Source organism: Coloeus monedula, assembly GCF_965178545.1.
Source record: "Coloeus monedula genome assembly, chromosome: 8".
In the NCBI taxonomy this organism is placed as follows: domain Eukaryota; kingdom Metazoa; phylum Chordata; class Aves; order Passeriformes; family Corvidae; genus Coloeus; species Coloeus monedula.
The window spans coordinates 17328424-17353122 of record NC_138788.1 but is presented as its reverse complement, the minus strand read 5'-3'; the positions used below and the strand labels follow the sequence as shown (position 1 = coordinate 17353122).

Here is a 24699-nt window from a genome sequence, read left to right as displayed (position 1 = left end):
AACATATATGCTTTTTACTTTCTTTCCCTGTCTACTTTATTTCATCTTTACCTTCATTCTTCACTAATCTCTTTCCTCGGGGTCCTCTTTTCTTCATCTAAGTTAATCTTTATTCTTCCTTAAGCTGAAGAAACCATCTCTTGGTCATGCCATTTTCTCCTATTATAACTTCATAGTTTTCCTTTTAAAATTCATCATGCATGTAAATACATTTTATAAATATCTTCAAGCTCTTTGATTTCTGTGCCTGCTTTACTCCACTGAAAATGTGCCTAATAAAGTCTCTAGTAGCCACTTCCTACTAAAAAAAACTAAACACCTCTTCCCAGTTTCCTTTGATCTTCATGATGCTTTTTTGCAGTTTCTAGTTTGTAGATCTCTTAATTACCAAGGCCTGAAGTAGTTCAGAATTGAGGTTAGCCTTCGTATGGTAATCCTTTGGTAAGCCCATGTATTACCAAACTGGAGGGCTATATTCTTCATCCGTTCCATATTCAACAGCTTGTGCCACCAGCTGATATCTGCTGTTCATAAACCTCTTAAAAAACAGAAGAGCAGCAATTTCAGGTTTTTTCTCTGGCATCTTCAAGAGACTCATTGCCTTCTAAGAATTAGTGGTAAGATGGCCACTGTTACTGTCCCCAGTTCTTCTCTTCTCTGGTAGCAGACATTGCCTTCTAAAAGTTATACTAACTATCTAAGCAGGAGGAAGGAAGAAATAACACAAGTGAGAGTATCATAGATGGAAATGAAAAGCATGAGAGAATTTTAAAAAGAGGTGAAGAGACCAATAAGTAAAGGGAAACTATTTTCATGTTTACCAAATGTGTATAAATCAATGGGTTCACTGACTATCCAGGTTAGGGAAGAAATTAGAGGGAGACTAAAAGTGTTGCAGAAGAGGTAGATAATTTTCACATAAAGGGGTGCTGGTAAATATATAAACCAGGCATATTCTCTTCTGTAATAGCAATAGTGTTAAAAAATGAGTTTGGATGCATAACGAACAGTACACAAAGCAATGCAGAAAGTATTATTATGTTTTCCTATATTCAAGGCTAGGCCCTCACCATGTTTCACTACAGTTCCTTCTACAAAGAGGAAACTGGGGAAAAATACAGTGTTATTTAACACAGATATGAACAAAGTGGGACACAGTAAATAGCACAGAGAATAATTAGTCGTACATACTCCTTTCCTAATGTTAGAAAAATAAAAGAAAAAAAAAGAAGAAATATATAAATTAAGGCAAGAAATAGATTACATATACCAAAGTTAATTTGTAGAACTGACTGACTTGAGATAAATCTGAGAATGGAAGCTTCCCATATAGCATTATAAAAGGTTTTGATGCTAATACAAATAGCAGAAATACCTATTATAGATCAGATTGAAAACTAAGTCAATTAGAAATTGAAACCCTTGTGTTTCAGATCATAGGGCAAGTGTGAGAATAGAAATTCTAATATTCCAATGACAAGTGGTGTTGTTAAGAGTTTGCTGCATTAATTTAAACATTCCCAACTTGTTGGTGTCTAAGACACTGGATGAATGAGAGGTTTGGTTCAGTCTGCCAGGTTCTCTGTTTGCAACTGCATGCACAGTGGAGTACAACATCCTGTTAAAGCAAAGATTTCTGAAACTTTTGCAGCTGAGCCTTCCTTCAGAAAATTGGTCATGTTCTGTGCCCCACTGAATATACCTTTTGCCCTTTGCTTCCCTGCATCTCAATTGTGCAACCAGCTAGTGAGAGCTGGGCTGCACACCCTCTCAGTGCTACAGTGGACAGTTTGCTTGATGGGACCAGTTACTGTAGGGAAGTTAGAGAAAGTATTTGTAAGCCTGCTGAAGTCAAAGGTATTATAATAATATAAAACCTGGCTAAATTGGATGAAAATCAGGCTTAGAGTTTATCCAAAGTATTCTCTTACCAATTTTATTTTTAATTTTATGATAGGTATGGTTAGAATCCAGTCAGCAGCAAAGAAACCCACTAATTGCTCATTAGGAAATGCTCTGTAATTCCTTTGTTAGCTTTGCAGTCTTGCAGTGGTTGGAATAGCTGAACTATCATTATCAAGATTAAAAACAATGGTCTCTTAGTACTACATAAACCCTTTGGAGAATGAAGTATTCCTCCTTTTAAAAATCTTCCTCTACTGACAGTAAAGTCTATTTTATACCTAGCTGTAAGAAAATAAATCTTTGATCTGCTAATAAAGTTCTCACCACTCCAGAATGCTGTAACAAGAATTTTCTTTCTCCCTCTTAATAGACTGAAGACATTAAAGAGATAGCCCGGAAGACACAAGCCCTGCCAAAGGTGAACACTAAAAGGCAGCGAATCGTAGTCTTTACCCAGGGCAAAGAGGACACTATATTGGCTACAGGTATATTTTTCAAATCTCCACAGTAAATATTCTGGCTAATCAATTACAAGTTGTGGTTATACAAATTTTAAATGGTAGTTAGAATGTTTGCCTTCTGATGTTATTCCACCTTTCTCATCTTTTATGCTTTTAATTGTTTCAAGAGTCTGAATTTAAGAAGTTATTATTTCACCAGAGTGCCTGAGAATTTAGTTATGAACATTTTTATAACATGGATTTAAAATATTGATCCAGTTGGTTTTACTCAGATTTTTATGACTTGAGATTTTATCTGTGTAGCCATCTTTGCTGCAAACAAGAATACACTGTGCCTGCTGAGAACAGCTGTGCAACAGTGTAGTATATTTAAACATTTGCAAAGAGGAGGAAGTGAAATCCAGTACTAAGTGAATTTCCAGGCTTTTTTTGCTTTGAGCAGAAAGTCTCACTTTAGCTTTTCTCAGCCGTCTGCTCTTCAATTCTCAAAGGAGTATGTGGGGAAAAAGGTGTTCTAGCAGGGATACAAGCAGTTTCTGCTGTCTAAGTTGATGATGTACGACGCACAGATTTAAGCATTATAAACATGACTGCCTACCTTTTGACAGTCTTTTTAATTCTGTCCACCTATGCTTCTAGACTAAATAAAGCTATTAAAAACATGTGCTGTGGCGAGCCATTTTAGTAGTTCATTCCTTCACAAGGTAAGTTATTAGTCTGGGCTGAATTCCTCCTTTGGAAATCAAGTGAAGTAGAGGAAGCTTTGCACCTGAGGGACTGCTGCTAACTCATACGATATTTGCCTCAAAATCAGAATTGGCTTCAGACTGTGGCTTCAGGGCTAGGCACTAAGCAGGTATGTCACTGCTATATAGATCATTCCTAGCAGCAGTTTGAATTATTTCTCCAATAGTTTGCTGCTTCCCCTATTTTGTTAGCTACAAATGGTTTTAAAGGAAATAGAAACCAGTCACTGAGAGTTGGGTATGTGTATCTCACTGAATGATGATGGAAGTGCTCCTTCCAGAAAGTTACAATGTAATGTGAATGGCCCATGTGGAGGCACTCCACTTGAGTATTTTACAGTTGACTGAAAAATAGCAGTATAAAAATGTTTTTATCCATGAGCAAATAATAATGTAGTAAACCTAAACCTTATATGTAACCCTTCTGTGCTCTTATTTAATTTTCACTGAGTACTTTTTTTATTCTTCAAACTGGAGTTGTTAACAAATCCATTAATCCCTCCTTTGATATTTTTACAACTGGGAGCTTATTTGGGGACTGACACTTGCTAATCTTAGCTGTTTGTTCACTATGAAATGAACTTAAATTAGAGAATGCACTTTATATGCGTGATAAATGTGAGATGGATGGAGACTGTATGCAATGGTGTCAGCTACAAAAGCAAACATGATAAATGTTAAGGCAGTTTTGAGCCGTGGGATAAGCTATTCAGTGCACAAGCATAGCTGAATCTCTTTGCTATGTTGTTATTCATGGCAGCCAAATAAATGTCAATAATAAAAGAGAATTAAAGATTTTCATTTCCCAGAGGCAGTCTTCTAATACAGCTTGATCTTTCATTTCATTTGTAATTCGTTCTCATGTCAGGATGCAATCATTCGCCAGGCTCTGTGTGTCATGTTAAGTCATTTAATAATGATTAAGAACATAAAAATGTTTGGCCTGTGGGGCAATTCTCAAAAGAGATACCAATTTGTTATTGTTTTCCCCCTTTTCCCTTCCTTTGGTATGGACCATCTTTTTCCCACCTCCTCACATTAAAGTAATAATGGAAGAAGGAAAATGTGTCCCTTAATTTAACGTATGATGATACCAGAGACTGGCATAGAGTGCTGCTAACACACTTCTTTCAGAACTAACTAGGTCTAGGTTTCAAACCCACAGTAGAAAGTATAAAAGTTTCTAAATGATCTTTAAAATAATTACTGCATTTAGGAGTTACCAGTATAAAATTATTTTCTTTTTTCTAATGCACAGGAGTATGACTTTTGAAAAAGGGTGTGTGTGTTTGTTTATCTTGCCTTTCTGAGGGAACGGTAAAGTCTCAAAGAGCTTGTGCCTAGATAAAAATAGTATTTGCAAAGTCAGCTATGGATTTGGGTATGCTTGTTCTTACCTTCTGCTTTATATTTTGTCCAGGTTAATAATAAGAACAACGACGTGTTTTTATGTTAACATATTTATGCAGAGAGACCTCAACAGATTGTAGAGAGACCTTGACAAATAGAAAAATGGGCAATCACCAACCATATGAAGTTTAACAAGGGCAAGTGCTGGATTCTGTACCTAGGATGGGGCAACCCTGCCTGTGTGTACAGACTGGGGAAGGAGAGACTGGAGAGAAGCGCTGTGGAAAGGGCCCTGGGGGTCCTGGCCAGTGGCAAGGTAGATATGAGTCAGGAGTGCCCTGGCAACCAGGAGGGCCAAGCGTGTCTGGCTTGGATGAGGCTGCACCCTGTGAAGAGACGCAGCCGGATGGCCACCCCCATCCTTCTTCCCTTTCTCCCTGGTCCCATGCATGGCAAAATGAGACAGGCAGCACAGAGGCTGTGAGGACATCCTTAAGAGAGCTCTGTTTGCTCTGTCAAAGGCTCTGTTAAGGATGTTCCAAGACAAGGCAGCCATGGGGCTGGGTTGCGAGAGGAGAGTGCACCTCTTTGAAGAGTTATGTGTAGGTTGAATGAGGATCAGGTTATGGAAATAATGAGGGGATACACTTGGATACCATTCTAGCTGGAGGGAGAGGAAATAAGATGGATAAAAAGGGTTGTTGCAGATTGCCAGGCTATTTGTGAAGGGGCACAGAATGATACATGCTGAAAATTTGACATGGACTTTCTAGGGCAGGGTAGAGGTGTGTGTGATATGAAGAAGGCCAGATACAGCTGGTCATCACATGTGGAGAGGACTGTGGCAACTGGACATTCCAGAGAATGGAAGTATCAACAGGTATTTGAGGAGCAGAGCATAGGGCACAAAGGCACAGCTTATTACCAGAATAAAAGATTGACCAAACAGATTGGAGAATATAGTTCTTGCAGATGAGATAGAGAGAACTTAGACTGAGACAGCTGAAAAAAAATCTTCCTCCAAAAATCTGGCCTAGCCATACTGCAAAGATATTAGTCCTCTCATGAATTGCCACAATTTATACAACATTGTTTTAATGGCAGCCTAAAACACTGGTGGCTCACCTCAAGCAGACCACAAGCTGTAGGCAGTCAGGTATGGATTGACAGGCAGCTTAGAGGTCCATACAGCTGGAGCAGATAATGGAAACAGTGAGAAGCAAAAACTGCATCAGCAGGCTCAATCTAAGCCACTCCCATTTGTCAGTCCACTTTCTTTGGCTGTCGGAATTATTTGTGTTTTCAGAGGAAAAATTTCTCTGTCTTTATCATGAAGCGCATTGGGTCTTTCTGCTGTCTGTTCATATCTGCTCCATCACAGTACTCCAGCCCCAAGGCCCCTTTTCTCTCTCCTCCCTTCCTGTTCTCTGTCAGTAGGAATAATTGCAAGGAAGAGGCAAGCTCAAATTCAAGCTGAGTGTGATCAGTGTGTTTTAGAGGGAAGGAAAGGAGTGTTTAGGATTGGCATATAGGAGCTGTGGCAGATGAAGTGTTGACTAAATGAGCTGTCACTTTCTAATAAGACTCTACTGAGCACAAGCAAATTCTTGTGGTGTGAGGTTTTCCTCTCCATGTCCTAGAATCATAGAATGGTTTAGGTTGGAAGGAACCTTTAAAGGTCATCTGGTCCTACCCCCCACAATGAGAAAGGACATCTTCAACTAGAACAAGTTGCTCAAAGCCCTGTCCAGCCTGACCTTGAACATTTCTAGGGATGGGAATTACCTGCAGCCTCTCTGGGCAACCAGAGGTGCAATTTTGGTGATGTCAAATTTTATCTTTTTACTGAAAAACTTGAAGGTGTTGGACCTTCTCAGTGACTTAAGAAGAGCACAGACAAAACCATTGTAATGTTCTCTAGCATTGGTCCCCAACATGACTGAATTTTGATAAAACTCTCTTGGAAAAAACAGCCTGTGAGAGGCACCTGTGACAAAACCTTGCAGTACAGAGGATTATGCTTTGGAAAGGGACTGGTAACTGAAAATGGGATCTGTGGAATTGCTCAAAAAAAATGGGATCTATGGACTTGTGTATTTGAGGAACAGTTAATTTCTTGTGTGGATGCTCCTCATCCATCCTGGGAATTACTTGGCTATCAAGACTCTGTTCCCACTACCACAGCTTTGTCCATGGTATCCCTCTTACCAGGCCTGAGATTCTGAATTTCACTGAGTTTTGAGGTTTGACTAAGCTTATAAGATACATTTCAAGATTTTTGCTGCAACCACAAGTACATAAGCAGAGAGAGCAGGGGAAGTTAATGAACACATGCAGTCTCCTGATTTCAGCAGCTGGAGCTTTTAAGAAATGCACCAAAAATCATAAGCTGTGGCAGGAACATGTATGTCATATCTATACATGTGCTCTAATGTTTGTCAGGATCAAATGCTGTGAAAGCCATCCCTTTTACAGAGTTGCTCATAACAGTTTTAAACAAATTACTTCTAGTCATATACATTTTATGACTGGTCTTGGCCCAAAGGGAAATCTTCAGAAAGTCTTTGCAAAATCAGTTCAGCAATGGAAAATGCTTTTATATTGAAATATTTGCATAATTCAAGAACAGCTGAAGCTACAAACTTTTAACTTGGCTTGTTTTATAGCTTTAATAGAGGAAAGAAAAACAATCCAAATTCAAAGAAAATCGGTTCAGCATTTTTCAAGTTATGAATGATGAAATCTGGCATGTTCAGGGGTGAACATAGAATTTTCCATTCGTTTTTCCCCCTGATGTTTGCAGGACCACCTCTATTTAAGGGCATGTTTGTAATAACCTCATTTGCCAGAATATGGCAGTAAAAATGGATTTTTCTAAGGATTCAAGCATTAAAGCCAGCTCAGGTCAGGCTTACTAACCACTTAAATCTTCATTTTTTGGGACATATTACTTGAGATATTTCAGGGAATCTATTAGCAGTGCTGGCAAATGTGGTAAAAGGAGAGAGGTTCATCTTAAAATTTTTTTAGTGCACCTACCACATAGTGCATACAGAAATAGTTTTGTAGATTTCTGTGTTGTTGTTGTTTTATCCAGTCCATAAATTAAACAGCCTGTGCAGTGTAGCCAAGTTAATATGTCACAATAAAATTGCAATGTCACCAAATTTTAGAGTCTGCCTTCTAAGCTTTTGATGTTGAAGAAATTCTAGGCATTTGCCTCTACATGTTATCTGAAACAGAAAACTGAGATAAATGGCTGTTGGTGTCACCCAGTACAACCATTGTTATGGTAATAGATGCAGATATGTTCATAAATCAAAAGTTTCTATGTTTGAATGGAACTATAACCTAATCTAAATTAAAATAATGACAAATAATAGTATGTTTTCTGAATTATGAAACTCCTTTTACTTTGTAAGGCTATATTAGATCTGAAGTATTTTAGGAGATTTTTTAAAACCATTTGTTTAAGAAGGGTTATCACAATTGTGGAAGTGAGAGATTTGAAGAGCCATTCTTAAATGATAATAGCATGATGGTGTATGCTTTTTGAAGGGACTAGAGAGAGCTGATGTTCAAGCATATAGCTCACTCTAAACAGAGGTCAGTAGGTTTTCTTTGTCAGGTTGTGCTGCAATCACAGACCAATGTGTTACCTTGTAAGCCTATCTGTAAAACATAGAAGTATTTAATACTATTGACACTGCTGACATTTTATGGTGGGTCTATTTGCAGCTCCTCTTCTGTAAGTTACTGAGTATAATGTGTTCTTCTCTAAGAAGCAAAAAAAGGTGTTATTTTTTCCTTGCTTACAGCTTTCACACTTGGCCTTCCAGACAGGAAAACCTTGACTAGTGTTTTTTTTTATCAGCTAGGCTTCCTGTGCATTTATACAAACCAGAGAAGTGCCTTGGACACAGGGAAACAGTAGCTGAGTTTTTTTACCATGTGCTCTCTTTTTCACACCATTACCCACTTTCACTCTTCCCTATCTCTTTATATTCAAAATAGAAAGAAATGTTTCAAAAACAAAAGTGGATTTAAAAAAAAAGGAAATTTCAATCTCCTAGTGGCTTAACAAGTGAGCCAGAAAGCCCAAAAGAATCAGTTTATTTGTGTCTTAGGAAATCATAAAATCTAAATTAGTAATTAACATTTGTTGATAGGGATTAATGAAAAGCAAAGCTGGTAATACCTTTTTGTAACTGAGACCATTCATGCTTTTATGTTGTGTGGGAGTGGAAGACTGAGAGTTTTATTAGACAGGTGAAACACATTATTAAAACCTAAATTCCTGGATACAGGTACCTTGACTGGACTTAAAAGTGTATCAACTGTTGCATCTCAGAGAATGTGTATCCACATATGTATATAGGCACATCTGTGTGTTTCAGTAATTTCATATTGATTTAAGAAAAGGATGTCTTCTCTAGTCTATTGTGTCAATACACCAATTTAGCCCAGAAATTGAGAGTGAAGATGGGAAATCCCTTTTTCATGTACAATCACTAGAAGTAAGGAATATCAAACCTAACTCAAATTTCAGGTGCTACAATCAAATTACATTCTGGCATCCTGAGGAAAAATTACTCCATTCAGGTGTGGAAAAAAATACATGTTTGTTAAAGGACAATAAATATGGACCCCTACTCCATTCTTTGGAACTAGGCTGTATTTATTCTTTCACAGAAGAATTTCTGTATTTTGTTTCTCAGACACAGATACATAGATTTAGGAATTCAGTTTTTATACTGTAATTCTAAAAAGGATTCTTGGAGACATAACTATTAGTAGACAAATCCACTGCTTAGGTAGTAGAAATTATATGATATTGGAGTGGCAATAGAGAGTGAAAGAGTAGAAGCAGGACTAAGGCAGACCAAAGGTCTGTCTCTAATGTGATGTTTGCAACAGTGTACAGCAGTGGGTACTTGTAAAAGAGGATGAAACCAGAGCAAATCTAGAGTAATAGCTCCATGTTACACTCCAGCAAAATGTGGCTTAGAGATTTGTGAACTAGAGATGTTGTCTTTGTGCTTAATAGGCCAAAATGGGATTTTGTTATACATAATGTCTTGTGATAACGAGTGTCACGGAGTCTGTGTTATGTAAAGAAATACATCCCCTTACTTGTTTGGATCCAGTCACTTTAGAGTGTTGCTGGCTGTCTCCAACTGCTTGTGGCCAGTCCATAATCATTTCATGTACAATGTCTTTTTACTTTTGATTTTGAAGAACTCCTGCTTATCTCCCCTGCACAATTCTTTTTTCCAGACTCTTTGTATTCTGTTTACTTGTTCTGTGTTTGATCCATAATTCTGACACTCTGAGCCACCCTTCACTGCATCTTTTTTCAGGTCTGCTTAGTCTTTGTGAATGGGGGGCCAAAATGTTCAACTTTTAGGTTCCTGAGGAATTTATAAAGTGGTTTAATTTTGTTGTTTCCTTTGTTCTGTATTCCTCTCTTAATAATTCCTAACTGTTTACTTGCTTTTATGGCTGCCACTTATGATTGATCTGACATTTTCATAGAATTATCTGTTGTAACTTCAAATTTCCTTTATGGTGTGGTAATTTGTGGTTTAGAGCCCATCATTGTGTATTAAAGCTAGATTGTTTTTTAAATGGGCACCTTTTTTACATTGATTGACATAGAATTTTATAACCCATTAGTCTTGGAAACTTTTGCCATTCTTCACACTCAACTTTTGTTTTTACTATCCCAAATGAATCTAAATATCTCACAAGAAAATGGTGCCTGCTGCACTGGAGAGCTCCCTCAGAAGTGGTGTAAGCCAGGAGATGCTACCCCAGAGCAGGTACACACAGCTAGCCTTGAAACTGGACTTAGGCAGGGGGATTTTGTTAGAGCCACCTCTTTAACTACTGGAGACCTGTCTTGCTTGACTCTGGAGGGCAAAACTGAATGAATTAAATCCCAAATAGACATTCTTGTTCTGAAAAGAAAGTACCTCTACCCTGCTGTGCTGCTCCTTTTTTTTTTTTTTTTTTTTTTTTTTTTTAGAAATGAGGGCTTCCCTTTGATATTATTCCTCAATTAGAGCACCCACACAGAATTAATTAATCATAAATTTCTGGTGTCTCTTGTAATGGCTGTAATACTTAAAAACTGGTATCATTTTACTTGCAACCTGAGTGATTTGTGAGGTATTTGTTCAGAAAATGTTACGTCAGTATATTATTATTATGTTGGCTCAAACCATGAAGCAAAAGAACTGCCTACCACAAATCCTGAGAAGAGAGAATGGTAGTAGTTAAGCCTTGTGGTTGCCAAAGCAGGCCTCTACTCTGCTGAGCAGTCATGGAAGGAACGAGGGCTCACCTTACACATTCTGTGGTTATGTGGACCTCAGAGCACAAGATTCTGAGACTTGGGTCCATGGCAGTTTTAAACTGAGAATAAAATCAGAAGTCGATGGCTCCTCCTAGGACACACATTTCCATTCCCTACTTCTCCTCCCACCTGTCATCACTTCTCCACCCACATGGGGCAGTTTGTCAGTCTGCACACACTGACAGAAACCTGCCTGCTGAGGTGTTGAGTGCTCTGGGCCAGCCCCTCGCAGTGCCCAGGCGAGTGCTGGTGCCAGCATGGGAGGAGAGCGCGCAGCATTTGCCGTGGAGGGAGGCAAGGGTGAGGCTCCATATCTGCAAACTGGCTGTTCTGGAGCTTCCCTTTGAGGAATAAAACATGGTGTTTTGTTTTGAGCTTCCGTCTAGCAACAACGACTCTAGTTCCAACGTGGGAATAGAAGTAGCTTCAACACTGGCTGATTGTACTGTAGAATGATGTCTGAAAAGCAAAGAGCAGAGAACTAGGGGACAGAGCCACAGATATACTGTCAGAAGGGAAACAAACTCTTTATGGTCTCATATGCTGAAAACTATTATAGAACTCAGCTAAAAGAATGGTGAAACAGCAGAATCAGTAATTGAGAAGCACTGGAAGTGTATCAGACTTCCAAATTTGAATTGTGCTTTTCACATATACATGTAATTGATGCAACTTTATCAAGGTTATCCCTGTTTTCCGAAAATGACACCTACCTACCTACCCACCCATCTCCATGTACACCAAACAGGGAATTCTGGTGACTTTTCAATCTTTCAGCAGCTGTTTCTACATCTGCAGTGTTATGTCAGTCTAAATACATGTTTCTGAGTTTTTGAAAAAACTGAAGAAAATCCAAATCTATTTCATAGGAAATACCTAGACACTTCTACTTAAATTTATGCTTTAAGTTTAAAGTTCATCATTGTCCTTTTATGTGCTTTCATTTAATGTTCCTGAAATACTCAGTATTGAACACTAGCCATTTCTCCTTAAAAACATATGCGTTAGTGAGTCAAAATCTGAAACCTGTGCTTTAAGGGTTTACAGTGTATACACTTCTCACCTCCCAACATTTAGGGTTGAATCATACTAACAGGATGTCTGATTTATTAAATTAATCCAATAGTATTTTTTTACCAGTAATTTTTGAGAAATAGATTTTCTCTCTATCCTAATTTGGCGTGATTATATTTTTTCATTGTAAGAAATTAAATGTATGGCTTGTTCAGCAGGTTTCATAATAGATCAATCATTTGTTGGGTTAACTTCTTTTTTCCTGTGAAGATGTGGGAAGATCAATGTCTGTGGTGCCCTAGGTCAGGATCAATAGTTTTAATAAAACTTCCTTTTTTTGTTGTTTTGGGGTTGTTGGTTTTTTTGTTTTGCCTTTGTACCTTTGTATGGTTTTGCTTTTATTAATGAGCTTTTACTTTAGTTTCAGACCATTAATGGTTTTCAGATAATGTCTCACTGCCCAAGGTCAAGGCCAGTTTAAACTGAAAACTCTGCTTACCAATGTTTAAATCTATTGGATGGGCTTACATATGTTAGAAGACATAAGAGTTTGCATCACTGCTTTCTAGGGCCCAAAGTTAAAACAAGACAAAATCTCAGCCTTTTGGGAGGATGACACATTCAGGCCTTTCTTGTGTTTCTTTAAATAAATAACAGTTGTCTCATTTATGGATCTCATACTGAGGTTAACAACGTGGGCAACTATTGTGGCCTTGACTGCTCTTCAGTTAAAGATACTAAAAGCTCCATATGGACCTTTATAATGCTATATTGGTCATTCCACAAAACCAGTTTGAAATAAAATAACATCTCTTTTGTTTATTCCTGAAATTCTGGACAGGAGGAAGCAAATTATCAAAGCATGTGTTATCAGCTGGAGTGCTTGAGAGATGCAATGTTGTTGTCTCTGAGGCTCAACCCTGTGTCTTTTGAAATCAATGGAAAGATCTCATTAACTTCATTGGATATTGATTATGGTCATGGAGAACTTAAAACATTCATGAATTTTAATGTATTATACTGATCTGTGTGTCTTTTTGTGTGTTGTACCTTGTCTGGAATCTGCGATTCAATTTTTTAAGTCTACCTGGAGGTTAGAGAAAAAGCGAACTTTATGTAATCTGAAAGATTTGATAACACATTTTACCTGGAGGTGTCTTCTTTTTGTGTGGTAGAAGTGAGGGGCACAAAGAACTGCACCCTTTGACCACTGGCACCTAGACAGATTATCTTCTGCAGGAGATATTTTTTTCCATTATTTTGGCAATGTTAGCGTGTTTTTTTCTAGGCAGCAGTTCACTTCGTAACAAATCATCACAGAGGAGTTTGAACAGCAGAATCTGTACTCAGAAGGTGCCCTACAGACTCTGGTAGCCTATCATCTTTAATTTAGAGATTTTATTTCCCATCTTGTGATTACAGTTGAATGAACATTGTAGAAACGTTTAAATTGTAGCTATCCATGTCATGCTTTTGCCATAAATGATGGAACTTATGTTTTCAAGCCTCTAATCTTCACCTGTTCAAATAGCCTCCATAGAATAATCGCACAGAATGGAAGGAGAGTAAAATGTGGGCATGTGTGGTGTCCCTGGATGAAAATTAACTGGAGGAACTGACCCTTTGATTAGAAGTTTCTCTGCTGTAGTGTCCAATTGCAGACAATGAAAGTTGTGGGAAATAGATGGCTGAATGGAAGACAAATCCTCAGCTCCAGGAGGGACAGAGCAGAGATCCTGGCTGGTGGAAAAAGCAGACAAAGGGGAGATTTGAATGGGTCTTGCTTTGCCTGACTTTAGGGACTTGGAATTTATTTTGTGTAAGATGACAAAACATTGAGAATGAACATTGAGGGCATGTAGGAGGTTAATTGGAGTGCTTGGAAATGGTTAATTGTCTAAAAGTGGAATTGTGAGATCTTACGATCGGTTTGGCTGAGTGATTGCCACAGTAGGTTTTAGAGATAATGCAAAGTGGAAATTATTTAGATGCCATCTCTGAAGAGTAGGCTGTGCATGTCAGTGTGATACCAATGACCTGGCCTTGACACACCTGAGCATATTATAGACTGTGAAGTGGCAGTTAAGATATAAACCTCTGGATGCCACAGAAATAATGTTTATGTAGTTGATCCCATTTGAATGAATGTAGGCTCAGTCTTATTTTCACTGTAACTGTTTTCTTTGTTATGAATAATGAAGACAGTAAAGTAAGCAGATCTGGCATAGAGTATATGCAGACAGCAGGTTTAGTGAACAGGGTAAACATGGACCATTTTTATATTATGTTTTGGCTATACCTACTGAATGATATAATACTAACGTTTGCTCAAAAAGAATGCACAGAGTATTCTGACACCAGATTTAAAGTTTGGGGGGCTGTGTACACTGATTTTGTTTGCTGTAGTCTGCTACCCCTGTGCCCCCCACTGCCGTCCTAATTCGTCCTGATTCTTCTGCCTGCCCCAGTGATTAGCAGTCAAAACTAAATCAGAGAGGAGTCTATGGAACTAAATATTTATGTCCCTTGTAATGTGACCCTGTGATATTGTACTGTGAACCTGAAAAGATGCCAGACCATGCGTCGTGTCTAAAAGCAATTGATCAAAAATGGAACTGCAGAACTCCACTCCAAATTGTTGGCTTTATAAATTTGATAATAAGTACACTTCCTGGTAGAATATAACAGTGCAGTAAACTGTGCATGCCCTCTCTTCCCTCCGCACCTGTCCAATTGCAGAATGCTGTTTGTACAGTACATTGTCGTCACTGACAACTGAATAAGAATTTTTAGGAGCAGTTGGCTATCAAGTGATGGCAAATTTAAAGGTTATGCAAATTGTGCCAGTACAGCCCAGCTTGTTTCAGACCTCTTTTCTCTATTATCATATCAATTGAGTCAGCTCATAGTAGACAAAGCAAGGTTATGGGAACCACCTAGAGCATCATGCACCATTAAACATCAATGCAGCATACATGAACATCTGCAACAACGATCTTATTAACAGAGGGTATAACGGAAGGCAATAAACCGCTTTCTTAGTCACCTAATTGTAAAAAATTTAATAACCTAATACTTGCATTATTTATCAACAGCTATTTGGTCCAAAACTATGCAATTGCAGTGGATTAGATTACAATACCTATTGTCTGCTGTAAATTGCTACAAAAATACGAAAATCCATTTGTGAGCAGTAAAACACTTTAGTTAGTAGAATGTTAAAAATGCAATTTTCTTTTAATTTCTGACACATCATGAAATACAAGTATCTGCTTTTTGCACTGACATTTTTATACTTGGCTAAAACCAAATATAAAAAAAACTAAGAACTGTTTTTGATTTCCTGCTTGACTAGATAGCTTGAACATTTCAAAAATCAAGGCACAGTTGTTTTGTTGTGAAAAGTAACATAGAGAAAACATAAAATGATCTTGTGTGTGTGCAGTCAAAACATATGTTTGAAGGGACAAAGTATAAAGCATATTAGATGTCTGTACTGGATATGTGTTGTGTGTTGGCTTCTGGAGGAGACACTGCACTGGTTTAGAAGATGAGAGTATGTGAAGCTGTGATCTCAAATAGCTGAGGGAAATGTATAACAAAATAAAAATACATTAGAGGTTGATACCAAAGAGAAAGGAGGTTTGGCTCTTTAAGGCCAAGCCAAACTCTATAGGCTAGGCTTGAAGCCCACCCTTTTCTGGGATCAGATACATTGGTGGGCAGTGACAGCCCTCCTCTCTCTGCAGGTGGGGGCACTTGTGGACTCCCTGGGTTAACTGGGAGCCAGAAGCCTGCTCGTGAAAGCTTAGAGCTACAGAAGGAGAGCACCACTCTTCCTGTTTTATCCTGAATATGCAAATGTACAGGTATTTAAGAATTAAAACAGAAAAGAAATAAGAGATTGGATCTATAAATCAGTACAGGCTCAAAGGTTGAGTTTGACAAGTGCATTCAGCAGAAATCCTGCTCCAAACATTAGTCTGCTCCCAAGCAGCTTTGTTCCTTCCTGGCACCGTCTGCTCCCAACTGTTGCCACTGAGTAGCAGCGACCAGATCAGATTTGTATTTATGTGGAAAAAGAATGAAGTCTTCTAAGTTTCTGCTAGCATAAAAATCCAAATTGTGCTAGGATCACTGTGCTAGAATCAGTCTCCTGGTCACCAGTAGACACCTCAGTCATTGCTTTAATCAGCAAGAATCAACAGGTGATGGCAAAGGATGTGGGGAAAGAGGAAGAGTGATTAGACAAAGAAGAGTAGAAGCTTGGTAAAAGGATGAATTTGGCAAGCTGAGAGTTACAGGTATTAATTTTGTTTCTGTAGGAAAAAGGAAAGTTTTTCTTAAAAAATGTTGAATTGAAAGTCTTTTCTTTTTAAATCTGGTTTTATTTCCTCTAGGAAAAGATGGCAAAAGAAGCGGTGAAACTGTCTAAATAGCTATTAAGTATATGTTTTCTACTGAAATGGTTCTAAAATGAACAAATAACAAGCATTTTCCATTTTTCCCCCATTTTTGAGTTGCAGTTCAAATGATCTCACTCTGTAGGCTAACCAGAGATTTTTCCTGCATATCTCTGTGGTTTTTAAAGCAGTATCTGCTTCTTGCCTGTCTTCATAACTTTTCATAGCTTAATTATATCAGCAGAGTGTCTGTATTTTACTTATACACATCTATTTACTTGCTCACCAACCTTGCTTTTCAGATTGGAAACTCTTCAGAGCAGGATTTTTTTTTTCTTCTAATACCTATCTTGGTGGTCATCTTGATAATACAAGAATACACATTACAATGATCATGAGTTGAACTCACCTGTATGCTCCAACTGAAGTTTGATTAATTTTAAAATGTTTTATTGCTTCTCAAAAGATAAGTGTGTCATTTTGGGTATTATTTTGGAATCACTTAAATTTGAATTATTCAGCAAATTAATATTACAGAAATAATACTTTAAGGAAAAGTAACCAAGATTGACAGGTGGTGATAGGAGTTTGACAACATTCTGCAGAGAGAGATTGGAAATTTTTTTCTGCTAGGTTACTTATTTTGGTATTGTCAAGCAGCCTGACTTTATAGCGTTGGGGTTTACATTAAATGGCAGTGCATGCCCTGTGAAGCCTGTTGGGTTACCTTTATGGGTGCACATATGGGACTGCCATGCTTTAAAGGGCTTCGTACACAAACATATGATCCAAGAGCTCTTGCCAGAAACTCTTTGTCACAACTGCTGTTACAGTAACTGTGTAGAAGTGAATTGAATCCACTGTGTAGTCAATAATTGTAAATATTCAAGGTTGCATAATTTACATCAAAATGTGCATGACGTTATTTTTAAAAGGCGGTAGATTTACCATCCTGCTTATGTCAATGGTTAGGTAATACTTTTAAACTGATAGCATGATACTACAGAGATCAGTTTGAGGTATTTAATTATCTAAGAAATTATCTGCAACTAATGCAGCGGGAAAATAACCTCCTTCATTTTGGGCCAGATTTTTCTCTTAGAGTGGTATAACCCTTAAAGAATTGCATTAAAAACAGCAGAGTTTCTCTGTTTCCACTGGCATTTTAAGAGTAGGATATTTTCTCATTGACATTAGAACAAATTTTGGCCTCCACTACAGTGTCATCTTCTAAATAGATTTAAAAGTCTGATAAAATTCATTTAGTAAGCATGTTTTGTTATTCAAAACGAAATAAGTAGTCTAGGGAGATCTTAATTAAACTAAACATGGAGCTTAAAAATAACTAATGAGAAGAAAAAAATAATTGTTAAAGTTCTAGAGCTGAGCTCTGAGGTAAAAGGATGAAGAATTGAAATTTCTACATGTAATTTGAATTTTTAAAGGCAGTGCTGTAGAATTTCTATGCTATAGCTACCTCATCAATGTTCAGCTAGTAATAATTTTTTTTTTCTTTCAATGAGAAATAGATATATACATTAACTTATTTTTAGTAATATATCTAGGGAAGGCTGTCTCTCTCATTCCAATGGACTGGTTTTATTTATGAAACTACATATAAATTCTCCCAGAAGAAAAATCTCCTTCAGAGCTGCTCTGTAGTGACCTAATGCTCACTCCTTCTCTTTTCAGTCTTACTGATGCTCAAGTGAAATAGAAGTGCCTTGGGCCCATTTCTGCCTCCACTGACAACCCATGCTTCTCAGATTATCATGTAGCATAAAAAAAGCTGTCATGTAACATGGCATTTATTTAAATGATGTGATTTCTATGTTCACCACTCTGAAACTGAGGTATAGCTAAGAAAGCTTGCAAGTTTTGACAGGTGTGTTTACCCCACTAGGGCAATATGCTTACTGTATGAAAAATGTGAGGCAGAATACGGTTTTTATCCTACTCAAAATCAAATTATAATGTGTTTTTCTCTCTCTTTTTTTGGTTTTGTTTTGTTTTTAGCCCATGCCCTGATAAGCTTTTTGGGTAGGAATTGCTTTGACATGATTTATAGGTTGATACTTGTCAGAAGATTCTCCCATAGGACAGTGTTTTGGTGGCCTAGCTGTGCGGTGGTTTAAAATACATCTGTAGAATACCATGAAGTGAAGTACAAGCATAGAGGTTTCCTGTTGGTGTGTTGGTCAGTGCAGACAGTAGGTGATGTGCACCCACTGTCTGATTTCTGAGCTGAAAGATGTTTCATTTTTGCACAGTCCCCATAGCGACACTTCAGACAGCTGAGGAGCGCGTGTGAGCCGGACGTGTGTCGGTGTAACCCAGACACACTTTTGTGATGTATTCCTTACACGGGACATTGACATTCCAGTTCTCAGCATCTGGGTGTGTTTACAAGTCTTGGCTACCTATTTACAGCTAGAAATAGATTTGTTTGTATTTCCAGTTCCCATATACAGCTCAAAAATAATGATGGAGGGGTGTGGCTTGGTTTTTTATATATGAGGATCAAATAAGATGTACAGTGGCCAAAGCAATACATGTAGGATTTGCAGTGCAGGGAGAGAGATACTTACATTTGTTAATACCCAAGGCCAGATGTGGTTTTGTGTCACCCTGTGCTCACTGGTGTGGCTCAGCTCACTGTGGTAGAGCTTGCTCTCCATAGAGACCAGGATCATACAATTTATGGGCTTTGTTTATTGTAACCCATCTCTCCTGTCTTCAGGAATGATTTTGATCTGAGCTCTTCATGGTACTTCCAGACAGTCACTATTGTATCAGTGAAATACCTGCAAAACCTTACCTTGATTTTGGTGCCTGTGACTTCACAGCCTTTGCCTTTCCTGAGTCCTCAACCCCTGTCTGAGCCCGGACAGAAGTCCCAGGAGAGGCTTGAGCTCTGAACACTACCTTATGTCTGCAGCAGCCATGCCGAGCTAGAGCAGTGCATTTCCTGGCAGTTCAGTGGGCGCAGTTTCAGCTGCCTCTGAAATCAGTGCCTGGCGGGCAAATGGCAATACTCTTGTGTGCTTGTAAGGCTTTTTCAACAGAGTTCATTGCCATTCTAAACCTTAAACATTGTGACACATGCCAGAAAAATTCAGCGGCTTGTTCTTTAGGGCAGTTTTTCCATATATATATGCACATACATATATTAAAAAAATGTTATATTAGCAACAAACTGAATCAGAACTAGTATTTTTTGTTGACCTCTTGCTTCTCCATCTTTTAAGTAGAGTGTTCTGTTTACTTGTGTTAAAAATGATTTAATATGAGAAATAAAGTAGAGATTCAACTCTTGTCATTGGCCGTGATGATATAGAAAATAATGGCTTTTAAGTGTGCCCCACACCTTCAATAAAGTAAACAAAGCACATTTGGCCTATAGAAGATGTTCTTGAGCCATTAGTTGATTCTGTTACATTTCTTACAATTGTTATAACTATATACAGAGTTCTGAGTCCAATCTTGTGGTGGTATAAATCAAGAGTTATTTCAAAGGAGTGGTGTTGAATTATCAGGATTGCAGAGAGAATTAGGTGTAGGTTCAGAGGATACATGCTGTGTGCAAAAATAGTGTTTAATTTTGTATCATTGCTAACAGTTGATGTGTGTGAGTGTACAAGTGGATTCGGATGAACCTTCTTTCTCCTATTAACTCTAATCCTATGAATCACACTTCAGTGAGAGGCTTCTAATATGACTTCTGAATAGAAATGCTCTTGACCAGATAATGGTACAATGTGTATGTCTGAGAAGAGCTATAAAGGGAAGACAAGTCTCATTTACCTCCTACGATAGAGGGGAAATGGGGTCTGCACACTGTCATTTCCCCTACGGGTATCTATGGAACTATGACTAGAGCCACAGGAGATTCAAAGTCATGGCATGATATTCTTTCTCTGTTTCTACTGAAAATGAACTAGCTGTCTCGGAGGGACAGCACTTTGCATCCAAATCAAACCATTAATTGGGGTTTTTATTATGAAAATCAATTAATATTTGTATTACTTGTATCATACCATAGAGATATAAAAGCATTACAAATGACAACTGCTCTATAACTTGTTTAGGATCACTTGTTTACTATAGCAATAAAGGATGAACAACTTCTACATTACTAGTTACAACGATTTCTTGGGTACATGTTGAATTCATTAGAATACAGCATCATTTGTTGTGTATTATTAAAATACTTGATAGAAAGATCCCAAAGCATGTGGCTGACTTGAATCTTGCTTGTTATGCTGTAACTCCATTGAATGGCAGAAACAGATTCCTTCTTTCTCTACAAGCCCTACATAGCTACAGCACCAGGCCCACAGTGCACAGACCTTGATGGTGGAGGGGGGAGTTGTTGGCATGCAAAACAAGGCCAGCTTAACACGCACCCAGAAGGTGCCAGGAGGGTCAGAGTGTCTGTCCAGAGGTGCAATCTGAAAGTCCCAGCCTGAAAATGCAGGATCTCATTTGTTTGCTTAGAAGTGACAGGTTGCATCAGCTCTGCCAGGTTTGAAGTTCATCATCACTGCAAGTTTGAAGGATTCTAGCTGGGGTTCAGTGCCCTGGCCCACGTTGCCTTGTAGCTTTGGACAGTGCTGTGTTGACAGGGTGGGGGAGCTGCGGTATCTCTTTGATGTACGTTACCGACTATGGGATCGTTGTGTGAAGGACAGCAACAGCATTACTTTACTCTAGAACAAAACAGGAGAAAGTGTTGTTATATTGAGGGCAAAGATTTATTGATGTGCTGAAGAAGATACAGAGACTTAGAGCCTGTAACCTTCTGGGGTTTACCTTTTGGAGACAGGTGAGAGCTAAGAATCATCCTAAGCAACATGGGCTGGTTTCAAATATTTTTCTCATTACTTCTTACCTTACAGCTGCCCAGAGACATTTATAGGTTTTGAGTTCAGGTTTCTATGTTCTGTTAAGTTCTTCCTGTCTCATTTTTTTTCTTTTCTTTTTATCTCTTTTTTTTTTGGCCCCTGATCTAAAGAAAGTTAGAGAGAGTGGAGGTGGGGAGGAGATGGGACAGAATTCTGTTTCACAGTTGTTCCTTTATTTTATAAGCTAAAGCTCACAAAAGAAACATAAATGGGACTCCATCTTGTAAGCATCTGTACTACCACTACCAGCCCATGGATCAAAAGATTATTTGAGGAAATAGCTAGACCTTTTTTGTATATATTTTAGATCTACCTTCTTCCTTTCATTTTATTTTAAAACAAAATTAAGGACACTCCAACATGTTGCCCATAAGAGTTCTGTTACAGGTAATTAAATGTAAGTTTACACATTTAATCTACTTTTAAGAGCAAGAGAGACTGGTAAATGACCCAGTTAAGGAAAGTACTCAGCCTAATTGGATGTAATGATTGCTTGCTGGTGTTTATTACTGTACTAAGAGTAGACATGTAGTCTGTGATTCTAATTTGGTTTAGAGACAGACCTGTAGTATTTGCACCTATCATCAGAGTTGGATTGTTTCTGCTAACATTGTGAAATAGGCTTGTATTCATTTGGGAGCTAAAGAGTATTAGACTGGAAGGAGCACTGGGTTTTTTCAATTATTATTGCTCTCCAGTTATTATCTCTCCAGACTGTTTTACCTACAATAATATGTAAAGCTTGATGTGCTAACATATATTTTTGCCTAGGAAAATAAATAGGCATTTCATTGTCTTTATATATGCAATGTGAGAGATCACCAATAACTAAATTTGCCAATGAGCTGATTCCTTCTGACTTACCTGTGAATTTACCTTGTCTTCAGCCTATGAAATCACCACAATAATGTCTGGGTTTGATTATTTCTGTGTCATTCTGAAAGAGTTGAGTTCCTGACAAACATAATCACTGAAAGTTGAATCAAAGCCCCAAAGTTTTAGATTCCATTAATGCTTATTTTCTACAATTTTCCTAATTATAGTCACCTTGTTACAATTTGCACTCACAATTCTGGGCTTCCAGGAAATTATATCCAAGTGGAATATGTTGTATCATAGAAGATACTTGTTACGTAAAAATGGAACACTGGATTTTATGCCCAGAGGAGCGGCCCTTGGACTTCAAAACACTTATGTAATTATTCTTTATTTCATAAGCTCTCAGAATGATGAATGAAATCAGAACTGACTTTGAAAAGCAAGGCCACTGACGACCAGTGCACTTAGCCAAGGTGTCTCAATGTTTGCTATGATGTATTTAGGAGTTTTATAGCATAATGGATCAAAAAAGAAGTTAAAGCAACACAAAAGTCACAAAAACAAGGATACTCAGAATGGAGACTTCTGCTTCGTAATAATTCATCCTGCTGTGTTTAGTTGCTACAAAACACAGATCAGTAAGAGAAATTAGCTCTTCTGGTGCTATTACACAGACATAGCAATGTAACTTAATGACAGTTTTAATTCTAACTTACTTCATTTATTGTGAAGGAAAGGGAAAAAAGCCCCAAACCTTGGTATTCTTGTGTTGTTCTTGCAGTATATATTATTGTCAGCTATAGTTTAGTTGACTCTACTATGCTAGAAGTTCTCCAAAGGTTAAAGAAAGATAATTTGCCTATTGGGTGTGTGTAGATGGTAATGTTTTGTAGCTTAGTATGTGCTCCAAAGCCATGCTGACTCCTTCTTAAACTTCAGTGCTTCAAAATATGAGATTATTGCTCCCCTTGAAAATATACAGAAGATTACAGAAAGAAAATGTGTTACCCAGGTAGACATGGAAAACCGTGACCAGAAAAAAAAGAAAGCAAAAAAATTGTTCACCAGAAAACTTTCCTGACATATTTGGGGTTTTAGATTAACTCAGTTACTTACAATTATATTTACTACAGAAAGAATAGAATAAGAGCTCCTAGTGCAATACGTACCTGCATATACTAGAGGGAGCTGAGGGAGGGAATCAAGACAGAGGAGGAAAAAAAAGGAGAAAGGTGATGGTGAGAACTTTGATTTGTGCTAGTTTGTTTGAATAGAATCTTACTTGATGCCACACCCCACTTACAGCTTTCAAAATACACTGTGCATTATTCACCCTCTGTGCCCAAACACAGACATTTGTATGCGTGTGCAATTGTCTGCTGTGCATTTAACGTAGAACATCTGTGTGTGCCCATGCACACTTGGGAAGGAGCAGGTTAGTTTATTACAGTATGTCTTCAACAGACTTATCACATTGTTCATTGTTTTAGTATTATCTAGAGCAAATCAGTATACCTTCTTGTGAAATGGATGAATACACTCTGCTTGTCTGGCAGAGTTTAATGTAAGACCTCTCTTTCTTGATTTCCAATTCAAATGAATCCTGTTAAAATTACTAAAAAACATTGCTCTTGAAGACTATCTTAAGAGCACAACACAGCATTGAAGCACGTTTCCAAATAGCTTTCTTAACGGGGTAGAGAGTAGGATGCACTGAGAACTGACTGAAACCTGTTCTTTAATTGGAATATTCATCTTATGTTTTTCATTACCCTTTTTCCTTTGCCTCTCATGGATGGTTGTTGCTAATGCTCCCCTCCCCTCCTGGTGGGCCAGCCAACAGTTCCCTCTGGAGGCAGCATCATTATATCTGCCTGGTTCACTTAGTAGCAGATGGTGAAGAGCAGTAGAGCTGATACACTGCATTTCACAGAAACCAGGATCCTTCTGGTACCTCTGCAGCATACACAGACTTGCCTGATTTGAGGCTGTGAATTCTTTATATGCCTCCCAAACTAGGTTTCCTTGTTTGCTACTGTGTATGTCAATGTAAGAGTGATTTTTATGATCTGCTCTGTTGCTGGACAGTGAAGAAACTACTCATCTCCAGATTTCAGCTACTGGAAGCTCTGTTTTCCATTTTATTTCTATTTTTACCAAAAATTAAAAGAAAACAGCTCTGATGGTTTTTCTTTTCACTGGTTGACAGGCTTTTCTTCCCCCTCCCCTTTTTGTAATTCCTGCTGTCTGCCAAAGGACAATCTGTTTGCTCTGAGACAGTTTAATGCATACTGACTACCAGAGGCAGAACTTCCATTGGCTCTGTTACAGGGGTAATTTACACTTTAACAAGGTATTGTGACAAGGTGGTAATTATATTTTTATCACGTCATTATGACATTACCACCTGGAAAGCCATAGCTGATTAATTAGTGGCATATATTAAATTTATAACCCTAGAACTCTAAAGTTATCATACCTAAGTGGTGTAATTATGCTGAACTATGGTGTAGCAGTGAATTGGAGGTGAAGATGCTGAGTATCCACCTATTGCAATACATTTAATGAGTGCCAGTAGAGGGCAGGGAGCTGAAGGAAATAGTTGGGGGTTTTAAAATAAATACTAAGGAAGAGGGTGCAATCATTGAACTCTTGAAACCAAATCTAGTCAGATGGCAAGTTGCAAGGCTTCTTACATATATGGAATTTTTTTAAGGTATAATTTGAAAGCACTTTGAT

The 24699-nt window shown here is 38.0% G+C and overlaps 1 protein-coding gene across 2 annotated transcripts in view; it reads left to right on the top strand.

The window, feature by feature from the left end:
- ADK (adenosine kinase) overlaps positions 1-24699 on the top strand; it is a 272472-nt gene that overhangs the window by 228758 nt on the left and 19015 nt on the right. For both annotated transcript variants that reach the window (XM_082286036.1, XM_082286037.1), the window contains exon 9: positions 2276-2390. In XM_082286036.1, coding sequence (XP_082142162.1) covers positions 2276-2390 — 115 coding nt within the window. The remainder of the gene's footprint in view (positions 1-2275; positions 2391-24699) is intronic.